Source organism: Pholcus phalangioides, unplaced genomic scaffold (assembly GCF_987345545.1).
Source record: "Pholcus phalangioides strain wild (caught in Gottingen) unplaced genomic scaffold, Ppha-v1.0 ptg000015l_1, whole genome shotgun sequence".
Classification (NCBI taxonomy): Eukaryota; Metazoa; Arthropoda; class Arachnida; order Araneae; family Pholcidae; genus Pholcus; species Pholcus phalangioides.
Window position 1 is genome coordinate 77,570,751 of NW_028301608.1, and position 19,153 is coordinate 77,589,903.

The window sequence follows — 19,153 nt, forward strand, 5'->3', positions numbered from 1 at the left end:
CGTTATAACGAACGTCAACAGACCGGAAAAATCCCTTCTTTATAAAGAAATTTCATTATAAAGGAATTGCAGTTTTTATCATTGTTCCTGTGTGAACTTACTGAGGAATTAGAAAAATGTTCGCTGAAACGAGATTTTCACTATAATGGTATTCGTTAAAACGGGATTCGACTGTATTATTGATTCTCTGATACTCGTAGTTAGTAAAACAAAGAATTTTTGTTCGTACTATAAGTTTAGATTGCATTAGCATTTCTCATTATCATATTAATTTGCTAAAACTAATATTATCTGAGATAGGAATGAAAAATTTTCTAGAAAATATTTTTCGTTTTATAGAGCATATTTAAAGTTTTTTAAGGGCATAAATGCATTTTTTGGAAGTTTTTAGGGCATAAAAATCCTGGTCCTACTCATTACGTTCACGCGTTCAACTGTGTAAAATATAGTTTTGCGATTAGAGCACATTATTCAAAATAAAGGGGGAGGGGGCATGTTGAGCAGTTTTAGTACTACATGTTAAACATTTATATGTGTACACATATTCAATATTTATATGTGTGCTCTAGCGCTACATATCGATGCATTTTGTACTATTTTTTATTCGATAAATGACAAACGCATCATTTGAATTATCTGTACTTTAAATTTTATCTCATTTAAAGCAGTAGAACGCACTGCAGAGCTCTCTGAAGTGCGGGGAACTTATTTTCTCGCTAACCCTAATCCATTACATTCTTACTGTGTCATTACGCGTTGAAATGATCGTCGATTAAGAATGATATGAATCAGACCATAATGAAACATAAATGGTAAAGTACTCGAAATGAAGTAAGGTTTAAAGGGCAAAAGACCACTGTAGACTTTTGAATTGCTTTAGCTCGTAAAAGAATGCACATCATTCTTAATACATAAGCAGAATCAAAACACACACACATATAAACCCGCAAAGCAAACTAAGGGCAATCTTCGACTGGAGCGTCACGATCGATAAGCCAATCGAATACAGCTCCCCCCCCCCCCCCAGATCCACCATAATAAGTCTGCGCACTTTTTGCGGGAGAACTCGCTTTTACATCATTATCTATCCACTATTTTAGTATGAAAACTAAATCGATTTTCTGTAAATTTTACTTTCTTTTGTACCAGGATATAAAATGAATATTTTTATGAATAAAATATCGTCGTGAAATATCTAAATAATATGTGAATGCATTAATTATTTCTAAATTATTCTTCCATTTTTTTCTCTTTTTCATGCAACTTAGTAAAAATAAAATGTAAAAAAGTTTTGAACAAATAATAAATTGAATACGTTTTATATAAATTTATTGAAAAATTATCAAGAGTTGCAAATATCCAGCAACACGATTTATGGTGTTTGTTGGAATCTTTTAATCCTTACAACGGTATTATAAATTTCACTGATCCGCATTATAACTGCCACAGTGAAAATAACCAAATCTTCTGTAAAAAATTGCACTTTTTTTTCCAAGAAGACTTTTTCCCCCGATTTCGGGCAGGTAATATAGTTTTTCCCTTCTTACCCCAACTCCGAAAACAATAAACCCAAGCAAGAAGAGAAATACCCTTTTTTGCTATTATTTATGCTGTACTCATATTCCTATACTACCACAAACGGAAGGGGGAGGAAAAGGTATATTTCACAAACAGTCTTTCTCCTTCTATTATCAAAATTTGAACAAAATCTTATTCCTCACACTGGCAGTTAGTTGATCGGCAGTTTGGGGAGGGAACTCCACCTTTCTGGGCTCGTCATTGCCGAAATAAAACGGTTTTAATAAGGAATCGAAATATCTCTGGATTGCAGAAACACAGTGTCAAGTTACGCAAGATGTCTCCTAATTGCCGAGGAGAAGGTGAAATAAAAAAGGAACTTTTACTCTTTTATCGCGGACCTCGAACTTCGAGATGGAAAATCAACATCTATGCGGACAGAGAAATAAATTTATTGCTGTATGTTCGCAATTAATTAGAAGAGCATAAACCGAGGGGAGAGGGGGAAGAGTCTTCGATTATTCTTGAGCAGCGAACACCGTTTGAACATAGCACCCGTATACAACCAACACTTCCTATAGAAGGTGGTATCTTCTATAGGTGGTGTTGATGCAACACGTTCCCTTTAACTTTTATTCTAAGCCATATACGAGACTAAGTTGTTATATTATATCCATGCTCTAGGTCAGTGGTTCTTAACCGGGGGTATTCGCAACCGCAGGGGTGCGGGAAAGCATTTTTGGGGGCGCGAGATGAGGAAAAAAAATTACACGTTGACTGATTATTCAGGAAAATTGAAATGATGATAAAATTGAATTCTTCCATTCTCAAAAAAATATGAATAAGACTGATATTTTTTGGCACCTCGTCTGTTGGCTTTCGCTTGCAAAAATGTCACGCGACAATTTGCGTTGCAAGTTTCTTTTTTGATTAGGCAATCGTACTTGCTTTCAACTTTGATTGAGTAAAAATTATTATTAATACCTATAAAATATGTTTGTTTACATTTGCACCTTTACTGTTATTAGCGTGCTGCTCTTAGATTCGAAACTGTTGTGCGCATGACTCAAGAAAAACGTGAAAAAAATTTAATCGAGTGCCAAACAAATATTTATACATCGTTATTCCAGCTGGAATCAATATATAAGGATAACAACATTTGATAATGTAATCTCACAACACTAATAATCAGACATAGTCCTTGAATCATTTGTTTAAAATTTCGAAAAATGTTGTTAAAAATAACATTTTCAGTTCAGTTTTCGAATTAATTTTCATAAAAAAAGAAGCCAAAATTAAATATTAATCACAGCCGAAAAGGGAATTAAATAATAAGCACAAGAGTTTATAGGAATTAATTAATGGATGACTAATGTAATTAATGCAATTACGGAAAAACTAAGTTTTCTAACAGATAGAAAACGCATTATCCAAGGGGATGTGCGGGAAGATTAGTCGTATTGCACTGGGGGGTGCGGGATGGGAAAAAAGGTTAAGAACCACTCACTATTCTAAGTGTTGTTTTCCTATGCACACTATACTAATGACGCGTTCAGTGATTTTGCGTGCGAGGAAACATCACCGCGCGCGTGAATTTGAATAAATTAAATTAAATTGAAATTTGAGTGATTGATTTGTTAGTGAGATTTTTGGTTTTTTTAATACTTTTTACGTGCTACAGACTAGCTGTCTCAAAACAATTCAGGCTTCTGACAAGATGTGAAAAATAGCAGAAGTCAAGAATTTCAATCGACCATAACTTCACCGAATTTTCATTTAATTATTTAGGGGTGAATTTCTTTTGATATACAAAAAGGCACAAGTTTCACTGACATTTTCTTGATTCGGGACTACATAAAAACTTTAATATAACCCCAATTATCGTTTTACGAAGGCGTCATTACATCGATTGAATTTATTTTTTCAATTTTAATTCAATTTTAGAACTTCCCCAACTGTAAAATTTTCATTCCTTTCGAACCCTCTTCGTCAAACACCTCCGTATAGGTATGTGTATACACATGTAAAATAAAAAATTCTTGCTCAAGTAATGAGAAACAATTTCTAACTTCAAACTCAATTCAAACCTTGTTTGTCCCTTGAGTTGGTTGTATGGCACGGCGTTTCTCAACCTGTGGTCCGCGACCATGCCATACAGGTCTGCAAGCAGACCTGATAAAATTATTCACCCACTGTGATTGATATCAGTAATATCCATATGGGTTCAAATAAAACTATACCTTCATATTTAGGTTCCGAAATATTTACATACATCATCGAGGAGAATGCAGAAAATTGCGATCCTAAATACTAGATATCACTAAATTTTGCCAAAAATTGCAATTTATTGCTTTCAATGCAATTTGTTAATCATGGCTAAAATTGGAGAAGGGTGTGGAAATGAAGGGTTGTTACAAATCGTGGTAAACGAAAATGTATTTCATGAAAAAAAAGTATGCAAATGATCTGATGACCATATTTCAATGAGGAAAAATAAAATTCGGTAAACTGGGGTTCTCAATACGGGACATCGCCAATTGTCATCAGTAACATTGTCAGAAGTAATCACCCCAATAGTAATTAAAATTCCAAAAAAATTGAGCACAAAACGTCAAGCCTGACAAATATGTGAGAATATTCATAATTTTACCATAATATAATTTATATTATGAAAACGTCGAGTGTATTCGCGACTTAAGTAATTACTTCAAATTCATATAAGTATCGTTGAAAAAAACGATACAAATGTATAAAAAAATCGGAACGAACATTAATGTATATCCCGTTATACGGAACACAAGTGGTACGTCCAATTTTTTCAGATATTTCAGGTATGACTCATTGGTCAGCACGTGTACAGTGACATGCTTGGAAAGCGGTGGTTTCGGAGTCGGCGCTGCTGTATATTTACGAATTATCCCCAGGTTAAAACAGTGGCGTCGAAGCAAGGGGGCGCAGTGAGTTCTCGACCAACCGCAGTATTTTGTAGCATCGGTCTGAGTATAGCCTTAATTCAGCAATCAAAATCTCTTACATGAAGATCAAGTCGAACACCTCCAGGTCTAAAAAACTCCCCCCCCCCACCCCGACGCCTCCGGATTAAAATCACCAACACGAAACTCACGCTAAATACCCACACGTCTAAAAAAAATCTCGTGAGCTTTCTTTTAATTTTATTCATGTCCCTAAAATTTCAAATTAGAGTGACTAGGCCACAACTGGGGGGAGGGGATCGGCGGGTCTGGTGTCCCGGGAGCTGGACTAGAAGGGGCGTCCAAATCGCCCTTTAACTGATCCTTCTACATTACACGGAGCGCGAAGATGATTGCTCGTCCCGGCTGACGAAGTAGCTAGTTTCGACACTGAGAGTGACATATCGAGCTTCAGAATCTATACAATGATGTTAGTATAAGTAATATAATTTATAGTGCCGCTCAAGTCTTTTGACGAATGCAATAATGTTTGTAATGCCAACTCATTTGCATGCACTGCCCTGACCTTAACATATGTAAAGCAGAAGGAATATATTTATCGACACCTGTAGCTGAAATTTATTTGTTAGGGGTGTGTCTTAGGTAATGGTTTAGTGTCTAATTTTTGTTTTTGGACGAATCGAAAGTGTTTTGAAAAATCTAGAAGTATATAGTTAATTTTTGGTAGAGTTATGCAGAACATATATAAAATGTAAGCTATATATATGCATATAAATGAGCACTATAAAATGTAAAAAATATTCGTTGGATTTTTTCGGGAAAGTGTATTTAAGGCTTCAAGGAAGTGGTGAAGTCAACCTCAAGTAGCAAGTGATTTCGGTATTTCAAAATAGTAGTTCATAAATTTCTGAAATCATGTTTAATAATCTCGGGAGCCCCTAAAAATTAATTTTCTTTCAGTACGACGAAAAAGACAACAGATAATATAGATAGAATAATCAAAATGCAAGCCAAGAAGGATCCTCAAAATGTTTACTAGACAAAAGACAAAAATGAATTTAATTGGAAAAATGGACTAAATGTGATTTTATCACTTGTAAAACATCGGCTGGACATTATGCGCTTGTTTGGTTGCATTCTAAGTGACAAAATATATAATAATCGTTATTACTTAATTATAGAAGGGCAAGGTAGAGGGAGAGTTATGCCAATCTTCCTATTGACAAGAGAAACAATCCACGGTACAACTGGGTAATATATAATACACATAAGAGGTATTATATATCTCTTATTAAGTTCTTATATATAGGTAAATTATAAGGTAATTATTAAGGTATTATGGGTTCTGACTGTTAAACACTAAAGCAAAAGTGGGGATGCTTGCTTCTCTGCTAAAGGTGTCATTCCTCTTTACATTCTGAAAATAATATAAGAAACAGGTTTTGTTACAAAAATTCATTTCATACCCATAATGAGACATAAGACATGCCGATTACCAGTATTTCAGCATTGACTGTAATTATAGCTCAAAAGTTGTTAGATATTACTTGAAAGGCACAAAACGAAAGTTTTATGGGTGGTAAGGTCAGAACCCTGACTTGAATGCCACCAAGTATTTATGGATTGAGTTGGACAGGCGAGTCGGAGCCAGAAATTATGTAAATTCGATGGTTTTTCAATTGTGCGAAAAAAGAATGTCCCATGTGGTCAGTGAGTATTTCTCCCAAACACATTGAGTCCATACCAAAACATGGCAGTTTTACAATCTAAACTGCTTACAACAAAATGTTGACTTATTCAACTTTGCTATAGTGCTAAATACATGATTGGTTTGATTATTTAACAACTGTCTGATTTCTTGTTTGTGTCAAAAGACTTTTGAACCAACAAAAAAGTTAGTTTTTTTTAATTTAAAAAGTTTAGATATGAAATTTTTTGTTCTTAACAGTTTGTAATGAGATGCAGTGTTTATGTTTCATGGGATAGATTTCATTAAAATATTCAAATACAAATTTTGCTGACACATTTATGGTTGTCAAAAAAATTGAGTGCTACTGTATATGAATATAAATAATTTTGATATTGGGAAAAAACCTGTATTTCAAGTTTTCTAACCAATCAGCAAAAATGTTGCATTTTTAGCACATGAAAATTCTAGCCCAAGATGTTGCACAAGTGAAAACAAACACAGTAGATTAAAAAAATGTGAAACCAAGTATTCCATGTTCTATATGAAAGTTTTATTTTATGACGAGTTTAAAATGATATAACAAAATATATTATTGAAACATTTAAAATCATAAATATGAATAAGTGAAAACGATATAAAGCTGGAAGTAGCTGTTGAGTTACAGGTTTGTCCCAGAAAGATTTTGACTTACAATCAACAACCACCTGTATCAGGTTTCACTCAAATGTATGGATTTATTTACAGGGCGCAAAAAATGAGTAACGTTCAATAAAATAGTAATCATCATGGAATAGAAATAATTATTGTACATCTAATTAATTTTTTACACTCATTCCATGCTTGAGAGTGTCATTAAACCATAGTTTGGAGAATTATTTGTGAAAGTCTCCTATAATTTTTAAGTCTATTATTTCACTGCATGAACATTTTTTCCAGAAAATCCAGTCCACTGTCTCCAAACAGGAGTTAAGAAAAAACAATCGTAGCATGTTTTATTGTATTCCTGATTCGCCTTGTTTTCTCCAGTCTTCAGGTACAAGTTTTTCTCTGTAAGCTTCTTCGACTAGCTCGTAAAATTCACTAAAATCAACATAAGGTTTAATTCTACCATCATCATCGAGTGATACAAAGTTACTAGTCTGGAATAATCTTTGAGGGCCGATGGAGCCAGAACTTGTAGAAAAAGTATCCCTACTGTGATTATTTTTCTCGTTGTCGTTTTTTGAATAATTATCACCTTCATCACCAACGCCGCTGGAGTTGCCAATGGATGATACGCCAGATAGAGTGTCAATGTCAGTGAATGGTTTGGCTTCTAATTTGTAAACTGTTCCAACGTGAATTTCATCTTCTAATGGGGGTTTCTGTGCCTGACAGATATCAGATGAAAGGGGCATATTTAAGTTCCGAATCTATATAAATAAAAGAAATCACAAAAATCCAACCATTTTAAATAAAGTTTCTCATCATAATCCAACAATCAATTTTAAATCATTTAAAAAGCTTATCATTCACATATATCATCGGAAATATAAATATCTCTTCCACTGGATACATTTTTCCATTAAGCCTTTTTATACATGTTTCACAAGTTCAGGGACAGCTTTTTCTAGACAAATATTATGATTAGAGCCCGGATTATATGCACTAAAAAAGTGGCAAAACATGCTCTAAAAATATGCAAATATGCACTGAAAATCCCAAAATATGCACGAAAATTCCAAAATATGCACTTAAAATAACAAAATATGCATTAAACACCACAGAATATGCACTAGAAATCTTGAAAAAGTCGAAAATTCCGAAATTTCCACTTGAAAAAGTGCAAAAAATGAGGAAATATGCATTAAAAAAATCACTGTGAATAGAAAAGCGGATATGTTTTTAAAATCCATCTTTTCTATTTCTTAGTTGCATATTTGCAAAAAATATCCCCTCATATATATTTATATCCCGCATATGCAAATAACTTCCACATATTTTTTATTGAGGCATTTTTTAATTTTCAGTTCGATGTAGCTGCTCAATAACGAAAATAACAGTAATGAAAGAATTTTGACACTATTTCTAAAAAAAAATTTAACACTTTGGCATATCTCTAGACATAGCCTTAGATTAAAAGGGTTAATATTCGTAAAATACTTTATAAATGTGTATTAATTCACTAAATTTCACTTGCGGGAAAAAAACCGATGTTATGAAAATATTATGAACGATATTTATTTGAAAAATTATTAAAAAAAATTGAGTGAGTTTAAATAAACCTTCCAAAATATGCACTTATTCTGAAAATTCTTTGATTTCATGCATTTATATGCATTAATGCTAAAAAATGCCAAAATATGCAATTGCATATAATCCGGGCTCTAATTATGATAAATCTAAAATAAGCTGCCCCATGATCTCCTGAGGCATGAAAACAAAATATTTATTGTAACAAAATATTAGTGAAAATACACCTTTAGTATGAGAGGGAAGATCGGGGCTAATAGGTATAGTTTTTACTTTTTGATTTTTCTATTTTTTTCTTGTAATACTTACAGCAAATGTGACAGATGATGTGAATAGCGGTACACCTTGGCTACAAATTAATGATGAAAATACCACTTAAAATTTTATGTCCTCAAATCAGTTTAAAATTTGTTAAAAACTGCCAACTTACCCCAGATGTAGGGCAAGTTGGCATAGCATGATGATCAATAAGATCCGAGGAATAAACATTATTAGCTACTAAACTTTTTTTCAATACAACAATGCAGAAAAAAATGATGTTAAGCACTCAATATTTTGAACAAGAAAAGGAATGTAAAAGGAAATGTTACAAAAAAACAAAACAAAAAAGAACAAGGAAGTCATCATTCACAGCTTTATGTCCACCAAGAAAATAGATTGATCGCTCACTTGAACTGTGGATGTACGTTTTGCACAATTTTGTTGCAGTTATATGACATCGGTAAGTTGGCATATGACATGTGTTCTATCGCAACATGCCCTTCAGCTGGGATGATGAAAGTATGCCATCTTGCCCCAACATGACTTTTTACACAAAAGGGCTGCCTCGCTGTTCCATAAAAATTCTATAAAGCACTAGCTATAATACCCAGCGCTGTTAGGTTTTCTTTAATGAGGCTTTTTGGATCACATGATATCTCCCTCTTTCTTTGAGGGAGATATAAACCGTGTTCAAGTTAACTAATATAAAGACTTCCTGTACGATTCATGAAAGAAACAAATTTAGATTAAAGGAACGTAGAAATGAATATATTTTTTCCCCTTTTTTAAGGGGATGCTAGGTATTTTGATTCCCCCCCCCCCCTCCCGAACTTCAAGTTATCCATCTGCCTGTTTCTGCTTCAAAAAATGCTTAGTTAAAGCTGCAGAATTTCTTTGATGTACTTTACAGGCCCATAATTAATTTTAAAACATCCTAAACTATATAAATTTATGAAGTTGAATATTAAAAGACAATACAGAGACATTAATTTCCATGCGCTTGAGAAATAAAAGGTTGAAATTAATATTATTATATGGATATCTAACTCAGAAGTAGGTCTGGCTAATTATTTTATATTTAATTCTTTTTTTTTTTGTGGGCTTCGTATATATATCTCTAACACAATATTTCAAAAATTGAGAATTCAATTCAATTTTTAAAATTATTGATGAGGCGGAAAACCTTACTAAATTTCCGCATTTCTACAGTAAAAATTTTAACACTGATTTCTATGGGGATCATCCTTTGCCTGTTCCTCAAAGTGATGATGATTATGACGTCTATTCAAAAAGCCTCATTACTGGGAGGATAGTAAAAGTGACAAAAACCATTATAAAGACATAAGCACAATCGAATCTCATTTTAACGAATACCGTTATAGCGAAAATCTAGTTTTAACAAACACTTTCTAACCCCCCCCAGAGAAATTTACGTAGGGACATTTTAAAATAACCTGGAATACCTTTATAACCAAATTTCGTTATAACGAAGTGATTTCTACGGTCTCTTGGAATTCATTATAACGGTATTCGACTATATTATACATAATACTAGCAGCATTAAAGGAGTGGCAAACCATTGTAAAGGCATACACATACGCCTGAAACGCATTGCTAGGGAACCACGGTAACTAAAATAAACATTCTGAAAGTGATTGTTGAGACCCAGAAACCAATGTTGTCCATTTTGAGCATTTGCCCTGCTCTGACGAACTTTTAAAGTAGCCTATCGTTCAAGTCGGTTCCCGTTTGGTATATATGAAAAATTAGGCGACGATCGCCCTAAAGTTGTAGATTTGTATAGAGCACATACACACACACAGAAAATCAATTTTATATAGATTTCAGCACTTGAATACAAAACGTTATTGACAATTCTACCCATCACAACTGTCAAAAACTACTCAACATCATTGGCTTCACAGAATAAAAAAAACTTGGAATGGAAACTTGCTGTCCTTCCTCTCTGGGAGCTCCCATCACATTGACTTACACAATAGATGATGCAACACCCTCATGTGGTTTGACAGTGGCGATACTCAGTGCCGTCTTAACGCATGGGCCCACCCGGGCACGGCCCGGGGGCCTCAAGAAAAAAGGGGCCTCACAAGCATAAGAACTAACTGAAATTTTCGAGAATTTTCCTGGTAGGCCTCAGAAAAACCAATTGGCCCGGGGGCCCGTGATGCTCTTAAGACGGCCCTGGCGATACTACCACTCAGTACTCACTGTGGTAGAAAAGAGAAGCTGTATGTCAACTTGCCCCTTATGACAACTAGCCCCAGTCTCTCCCATTTTTGAAAGTCTGATTTAAACTAAAGTTTTTAAACCATCTTCAACAGCTAACACTTCAAATGTCTACCAAAAAAGAGTTCAGAAATAAATTAATAATTACTTTAGATGCATTTATATATATAGTGAAATTTACTTCATTAATAAAATCAATTTCACCATAAATGCACCTCTTCTCTGCCCCCTTCCGAACACACTTTGAAATCTTTTTTCAACTGGAAACCTCCCAGGTCACTCCCTCCCCAACTATGTTTTGTGGCATCTTTTTTGCAGCCATTATCTCATAAACAAATAAAATAAAAATAATGAAAAACGCTGTCTTTCAACTTTTTTATCCACAACAATTTCTAGAAATTAATAAGTTATCAGATCTACATTAGCAGTGGCGTCAGAGCCGGGGGTGCTGTGGGTGCTCGAGCACCCACGAAAATTTGTAAAACAGGTCCGAGCACCCACAGAATTGATTCAGAAATCGAAATTTCCTATATGGAACTCAAGACGAGCACCCACAGGTTCGAAACACTTCCGACGCCCCTGTACATTAGTTAAAATGTTTTTCTTTGAACTTTTTTTTCACTATCAGGATCCCATTTTTTTCAGGATTTTGAATTAATCAAAGAAAAAAAATTGATTTTCAAACAGGATTTTGTAAATAATGTTCAGTTTTCCTACTTGAAATTTGGCACGATACACATCTAACATCTGTTTTTAAATTCTGATAAACTAATTCTATGTCTTTTATTCATGACATGGTCTTTTAAAACTTTTATAGTATACAGGGTGTCTATAATTGAATTTGGTATATTCTGAGCCAACATTTCTGAACCAGAGGATCAATAAAATGTTGTTAACACTTTTGGCCACTAAATTATAGTGTGTGATTCTAATTTCTCATTTGAGCCTATGTGAATATCTTTCGAATTTGTGGTATACAAGTAAATAATTTTCACTTTTAATGATCATCAAATTTTCAAGTCTGCCTTAGAACAGCTTTTTGGGTAAGGTGGTCAGATGTCCCAGTTTTTCACTATTTTTTGTCCTGTCCTAAAAAGGCTTTCGGGATGCCTATTTGTCTTGGTTCTTGCTTGCTCAATGAAATAGAGTCATTTTCAATATTTATCCAATTTAACTTTTTTAGCTCGTAACATTACCATTAGGCCTCCACAGGAATAGTCTTTATTTTTGTCACTTTTATAGATTTTATTTTGTCTTACCTTTATTTTATTTCCAGGGATCTATCCGCAAGATTGTATGCCGTCGATCGGCCATCATGTTTATATTCTGACTGTTGCCAATTTCCATACGTCAAAATTATGTAATAGTATTTTATTCTGTGTAAATATGCAAATGAGATATTGTTTGTTAAAAGGTTTATGTTAATTTTGTACCATTAATTTTTAGTTCTGATTCGTAGTAAGTGACGAAGAGTTTTTCCATATATACTAGCAGTGTGCTGAGTAATGATACCATTTCATTTCTGCATTCGAGTGCATCTTAGTTGCTTGCTGAAGCGTATAGTCCGGCTTCGCTCCAGGAGAAGGATTGCTCTCCTTCTGTTGTCATGAGTTGATGATCCAGATTTTTGCTGCGACGCCCTCGGAGTAGCACCACTTCTCTTCCATTTGGTCGTCTCTCTAATTGTCCAGTCATCTGCATGTGAAAGCACAAGGGGACTGCCTTTCATCGAGGATGGAACATTGCTGATGGACTTCGGGATGTGTTTACATCCTTCCTGGACTCGCTAGTGCAGATTCTTGCTGAACTTGTGCCATCAGGAAGTGATCTGGATTTTTGGACTGTTCTTCCATTGTAGAAGTTGGGAGAACTCTGATAACAAAGTTTTGAAGGGTACCCTGTCGAACCGACTCGGTGAGAACATTTCAATAAAATTCTGTGATACTTTCTAATGTTAATGCTTTAAAGAAAAATTTGTTTGTTACTTTAATTCTAAAAACATTTTAACATATTGTTAATAAATGATTTAAGTGGAAAAAATCTTGTCTGTCATTGTTGTCATCTGTTTGAATTAATGTTGAGAAACACTAAAAGTAATCCAGGTAAGCAAACAAAATGTTGCAAGCTACGTTTGATATTATGCAATGAATTAGTCATTTCACTGTTGTATTTCCCCCCATGTTAATATGTATTACATGTTAATATGTATGATAGCTCTTATTAATATGGCAGTATACCTATTGATTATACTGATTGGCAGCAAGTGACTTACAGAAATATGAATTCAGTGTTGAAGGAATTATGGCCAGATTGCTTTGCAGGCAGAAATGTCGAGAACTTTGACACTGGGATTATAGATGATACAGTAAAACCTCTCTTAATGGCCACCCCTCTTTTACAAATGAATGTTTTTGGTCCGCCAGTGTCTACAAAAGATAGGTTTTACTGTCTTAAAGAAACCAGATGACCCCACTTTTGCTCTAATATGGGATATAAGCCCATAATCTCCTAAGGTTGGAATTGTCACTTCTAGGGAAAAGCATTTTCAATGTCAATCTAATGATTTCAGTTGGTTTTATGTTATGCACTTGAGGGCAAAGCACTGCTGTGAAAATTCACACTAAAAATATTTGGAGTCCTTGGAGAGAATTAATAAATTTTACATCAATTCCTATGGGGGGGGGGAATTTCAGCTTATGAACAATTTGATTTATGAACAGATTTCTGGAACAAATTTCAAGTGGTAAGTTCATAAACCGAGGGTCGACTGTTCATAGAAGCATAGACGTTATAACATGATACCAAGAGTACTTATGTCCTCCCTCTCCCATTAATTTTTTAGTATATACTGTTCGGCATTTCACGCTTCATGGCATATGCCTTCAATCACATATATATGGAACATCTGACAATTATGGCTCCCATCCTAATGCTTTACTCATTTTTGCGCTTTTGCGCAGAAGTGTGTGATAATATTTTCATAATACATTGTTAGTTTGCAATTTTACACTGTAATGCTCACCAAATGAAAGTTTTGAAAATGTTCCAGTTTTTTCCCAGTTATTATTAATGGATATCCCGGTTTTACAATCAGTTTCTGAGATTTGTCCCGCTTTGCAGGTACCTCATCGGGTCACTGTTTTTGGGCAACAGATATTGAAAAACCCTAGTCTGATCTACAACTCTAAAGATCCATCAGAAAACTACAAAACATTGGGAATGTTTTAATTAGGGGTGGGAAAATTTTTTTAAAAATAATAATTTCTAACATTCATAATTACAGTGTGTTTCTTAATGCAAATAATATAACCTCAGCTGAGGGAGGGGAGAAGTTCTCATGTAAGCAAGACTGCTAATTTTTTCAAACATGTAACCAAACTGCTCAAGCATCACTGCAAGGTATCTGAGAAGCTTCAGCAGAACTGATGCATTTACAAGAACATGCTTTACTGGTGAAACTCTTATGCATCAAGGAAAGAGACTTTCTGAATGTTAATGCCAAGGTAAACTCTGGAAAAACAGTGTATTTGTCTCCATGCCAAGAAACGAACCCCATTTCTCTAGCAATCTGGCCAAGTACTGTATATGGCACACTGAGGTATAGACTCAGCAGCCTTCAGCAAATACCCCTTGGTGGTGACAGTGGAGAGAAAGTTGGTTTTTCTCAGTCCAATAAATTAAGGAAAGAGACTTTCAAGATATTAACCTCCTCAAGCCTGGAGGAGATCTAAATGAATCCCATCTTGTAGGTCAGGAGATTTAAATGAAATCGCTGATTTTTCACAGATGTTCATTAAAAAAATAAAAATAATAACTTTTAATATTAACTTATATCATCTTTAATTAACTTATATCATTGAAGTAATTTGAAACTTTTTATGTTTATAAAGCAAAGTCTTGTCTATAATATTGTATAGTATCACTTGTATTACTTAAAAATTTATATGATATTTGTTTTGTTTTTTTTTTTTCATTTCTACAACTGACAAAAAATCAGATTTATAACACAGCCTCTCCTGGTTGTAACAAAGAATTACTAACTCAATTATACAGGGCATTTTAGCTCTGTCGGGTTTGTTTTCAATGACTGATTGCCACAATCATAAGCACTACCACTTTTATATATATTTCTTGGTTTAATCCTAATTTTTAACAATAAACATTATACTATTAACACGTCCTCTTCGCTTACAGTGAGCCTTTGAAACTACCTCCTGAGTCCACAGGTGCCACTCTCTAACTACTGAAAACGCACCAAGCTTTTTTCCTCTTCCTGTCGAGGGCCTTTCTCCTCCCACCCACGCTTTCTAATCCCATCATGTTCCTTCCAGATGGGGAAAATCTTACAAGCTCAATGGGCTAAAACATGCTCTTTACAATATGATATTTTGAATCCCCCATGTTAAGCAGCAAACGTTCATCTCTCACAATGAAATATAAATGAAAATAATGTAATAGAGTAAAATGTAAATTGTACAAAGCCACATTATTCCTCTTTCGAATGATACAAAACATGCAGAGATCGTGAAACAATATAATGGATTAAAAAATTAAGATATATAAGTTGGTCACCCCAATGTACTGAGTGCGCATGATGGTAGACTACCGTGATTTAATCGTGCATACTGAGTATGTAGGACAGAGCTGAGAGGTTAATCAGGTAAATTCTAAAAAAAAAGTCTACTTCCCGGTGAGACCAGTAGACTTTTCTTGGTATCAATATCCAGAAAGTCTCTTTCCTTGATGTGTTGGGCAAAGAAAAATTATTTCTTTCTCACTCTTATTGTATATAAATGTGTTGATTCTTCACTAGAAGCTGAGAGGAGATTTTCTGTATTTAAAAAGACCTTGAAAATTCTACCCCCTTCCTTCATTAAACGTTCCTTAAATTCCTTAATTTTCTGACAGGTAAGTAAAAGCTGCACAAACAGCTGGGAACATGCAAACTTTATTTATAGATACTTTGAATTTTTAAAAATATATTTCCCTACCAATCTGAATATATAATAGAAAATTTGAGCGTGTAAAAAAATGTGTATGCAACGTGAAAAAGCTTTTGTAAGTAAATGTATCACAAGAGTTTTCTATAAGTATTAACCTGTGCCAAACATTAAATAATTACAAGATATACAGAAGACTGGATGTTGTGAAGAACTGGATGTTGATCTTCACAACATCCAGTCTTTTGTATATCTTGTATTAACAAGTGAAGAGCGACATTCATGTCATATTAAATAACTAAATAGTGAGTGAACAAGAACATTTTTACTCTCTCCCTCCATTTGATGTGGAAAAAGAAAAATCCAGTAAATCAAAACTTTTCTTACCATCAATGTAATATCTTCACGTATTTTATGTTTGGAAGGACTTTCAACATTCATAAAAGCATTTCCATGTAACAAGACAATTTCATCTACAACAGCTTGAGTGATTTCATTCAATGTTGAGTGTTTGGAGAAATTTTCTATAATCATTTCAGCGATATTTTGATTTGTCTGTAAAAAATGAAATTTTCTTTATCATAGTTACTCAATAAATTTTAAAAAAAAATCAAAGTACTAACCCCTCAGCAAAATTATAAACTATTTGAGCTTTATTATGTAGCAACCCTGTCAAGATGTCATCTTAGTGTCTTAAATTTATTATTTTTCTTTAACAAAGTAGCATTAACAGCAAAATATTTTTTTGGTCACTCTTGATTGGTATGCATCACCTTTTATTATTGAATACTCTGATGATTTTTGAACCTGCTAGACCCCTTGAATGCTCAAGCACTTATCAATATCAATCTGGTAAAAACACTATTAAAGATTAAGAATCATCCTATTACACTTAATGGTAATGAAATTTCTCTATAAATTTATATTAATTAATTACTTTGCAAAAGTAGCAAAAGACCTCCGTAAAAAAAGAATAATAAATTAAAATTTTATCAATGTGACTCTTTCCCCCCCCCCCCCCCCAGAGAAAATTCAATGTATATTGCTGTTTAAAAAGTTTTCCACAGCTGGCTGATTCAAAGATGAGTTCTGGAAAGAAATTTCAACTGCCTCTGCAGGGAATCAAACCCAATGTTTCTCATAGTGTGCGGCGTTATGGTTATTAGGGCTACCGCTATGAGCTGGAGATGTACATTTGTGTGCCTATTTATGCTTTGAAATGGTTCTTTTAGAAGTAAAAATATCTATTAAAGTAAGGGTTCTGGGTAACCGAGAATGAACAGTGAATTGATCAAGGGAGCAGTGGAAGACAGAAGTTTAAGAACCACTGCCTTAACACCTTGTGGGTGAACATGTTAGACTACTACGTCATAAAGGTAACAAACTTCTCTCTTATGAACTTGCATGCAGTGAACGAGACCATACGTGGATAGTCAGACCTAACTGTGAGCCAGCAGCGCCCACAAATACTACTAAACTACATATGCATCTCACCCATATTCCTCTGCAGAATCTGTAACAAATTGGTACATATTGTAATGTGCGTGTACATGTAGTTAGGGTTACCAACTGTCCTCCTTTAGAAGCACACGTCCTTCTTTTGGTGTCACTCCGAGCATCTTCTTAAGTTTTGGAAAATTCATCCTTTTGTCCTCCTTTTTAGGTTTCCAGAATCATTTTCTTTCTTTTTTTTTCAGGAGGATTACTTTTTTTTCAATCTGAAATATATATCTCTTCATTGGCATGAGTGTTTGCATGTAAGTTTTTCCCCCACATATTTTCACATGCTTTGACTAATGCCCTCGAAATTCCCAGACCAATCCAAGTTGCCTTCAAGCAGGGCAGATGCTATTCTAACCATGGCCCAATTTGGCCTAGGATAACATGAAAAAGACAGTCGGAAAAACAGCCCTGGAAGTAGAAAACCGTAATATCCATTTCGAGAATACCATTGTTTGCTCATGGACAGCAGATGCTGTGTACTAAGGGTCCTGTTCTCCATTCAGAAATAAAGAAAATAGGATGCAAACAACACTCAATACTGATTCCTCTGGGAAAAAAAACTCTCCCAAAAAATTAAAAAAAACTTTTAAGGGTATAGAGAGAAAACCAAAGAAAATTTCTCAAGGCTTGCGAAGTAATAAAACTGACCAGACGGTGGGCACAACTCATTAAAAGCTATTTGTTTCTCCAACTCCTAATGTCTGTGCTAGACGTGTCAAAATGTCGAGACATTTCAAGTCCTAGAGTTTTTGGCCGTCATCATCCTACTCTCCTCTTTCAGCCTCGTCAGAAATTCTGAATGAAAGAAAATTAACCAATGGACGGTAACATTAAATAAGCTTGACAACTGTAGAAGCGATGCATTACTTTTTGCAGATTATGACGGTTCTACTCCAGAAATAGCTACTATACCATTAATATTTGTTCTTCTCTTTGTTGACAACTTATCCAGTGAATCTGAATAACTTTTTTCATAACTAGAGTCTGGATTATATGCAAATGCATGCGTGCATATGCATTTGTAAATTTTGACAGTTTTCAGTGTTGATGCACACTGAAGAATATAAGTAATATAACACTGTGGTATAAAATCAAAGGATTCCAGAACAAGTGCATATTTTCGAAGTTTAACGAAAGTCCAATCACATTTTTATAATTTTTCGAATGAGTATTGCTTTTAAAATTGCACATGAATAATAAGCAATTGGCAAGTGTTCGTATCTTACTTGAAAGATAAACAACATTTAGAGAGAGGATTTTTTAGTGAATTGCCATACGTGTTTGTTACCTGTGATGGTATCCATTACTCAGGCAGGATTAAAAAAAAAATGAATTTCATCCTTGTTAAGATAGAGCGAGTATTTAAATTTCGCACAGTTTTTTCAAAAAATGTAAGATGAGCCAATCACTCTGTAAAGAAATATTAAATTATAGTGAGCATCACTCAGGGCCGCAACTGGGGGGAGGGGAAGCAGGTGGGTCTAGTGTCCCGGGTGCTGGACGGAAGAGACGCTGAATGCACCTTTTAACTGCTTCTTCTACATTACATGTGGGTGTAAGAATGCGTTCTTGCCCAGGCTGAAAAAGTATCTAGTTGCGCCCTGGCATCACTACTTGGTGTAACTAACTCACCCATCACTAGCAACTAGAAATTTCCAAATAAAAAACATGTAGAAATAATTTGTATGAGAATTTTTTTTCTAATGAGTATGCACTGAGAAATTGAAAATATACATTTAAAAATATGCTTGCTTCTTTGAGGGTATTTAATTTTCAAATGCATATTTTCTCAGTTTTAGTACATATTTTGGAATTTTTAACCACTTTTT

The 19,153-nt window shown here is 34.2% G+C and overlaps 1 protein-coding gene across 4 annotated transcripts in view; it reads right to left on the bottom strand.

Moving 5' to 3' along the window:
* Positions 1-6,669: 6,669 nt before the first annotated feature.
* Positions 6,670-19,153, bottom strand: part of LOC149076730 (TGF-beta-activated kinase 1 and MAP3K7-binding protein 1-like) — a 47,879-nt gene continuing 35,395 nt past the window's right edge. For all 4 annotated transcript variants that reach the window (XM_089244367.1, XM_089244365.1, XM_089244364.1 and 1 more), the window contains exons 8-9: positions 16,209-16,376; positions 6,670-7,553 (exon numbers count right to left, since the gene is read on the bottom strand). In XM_089244367.1, the coding sequence (XP_089100493.1) occupies positions 7,134-7,553; positions 16,209-16,376 (588 nt within the window). In that variant the 3' untranslated portion in view covers positions 6,670-7,133. The remainder of the gene's footprint in view (positions 7,554-16,208; positions 16,377-19,153) is intronic.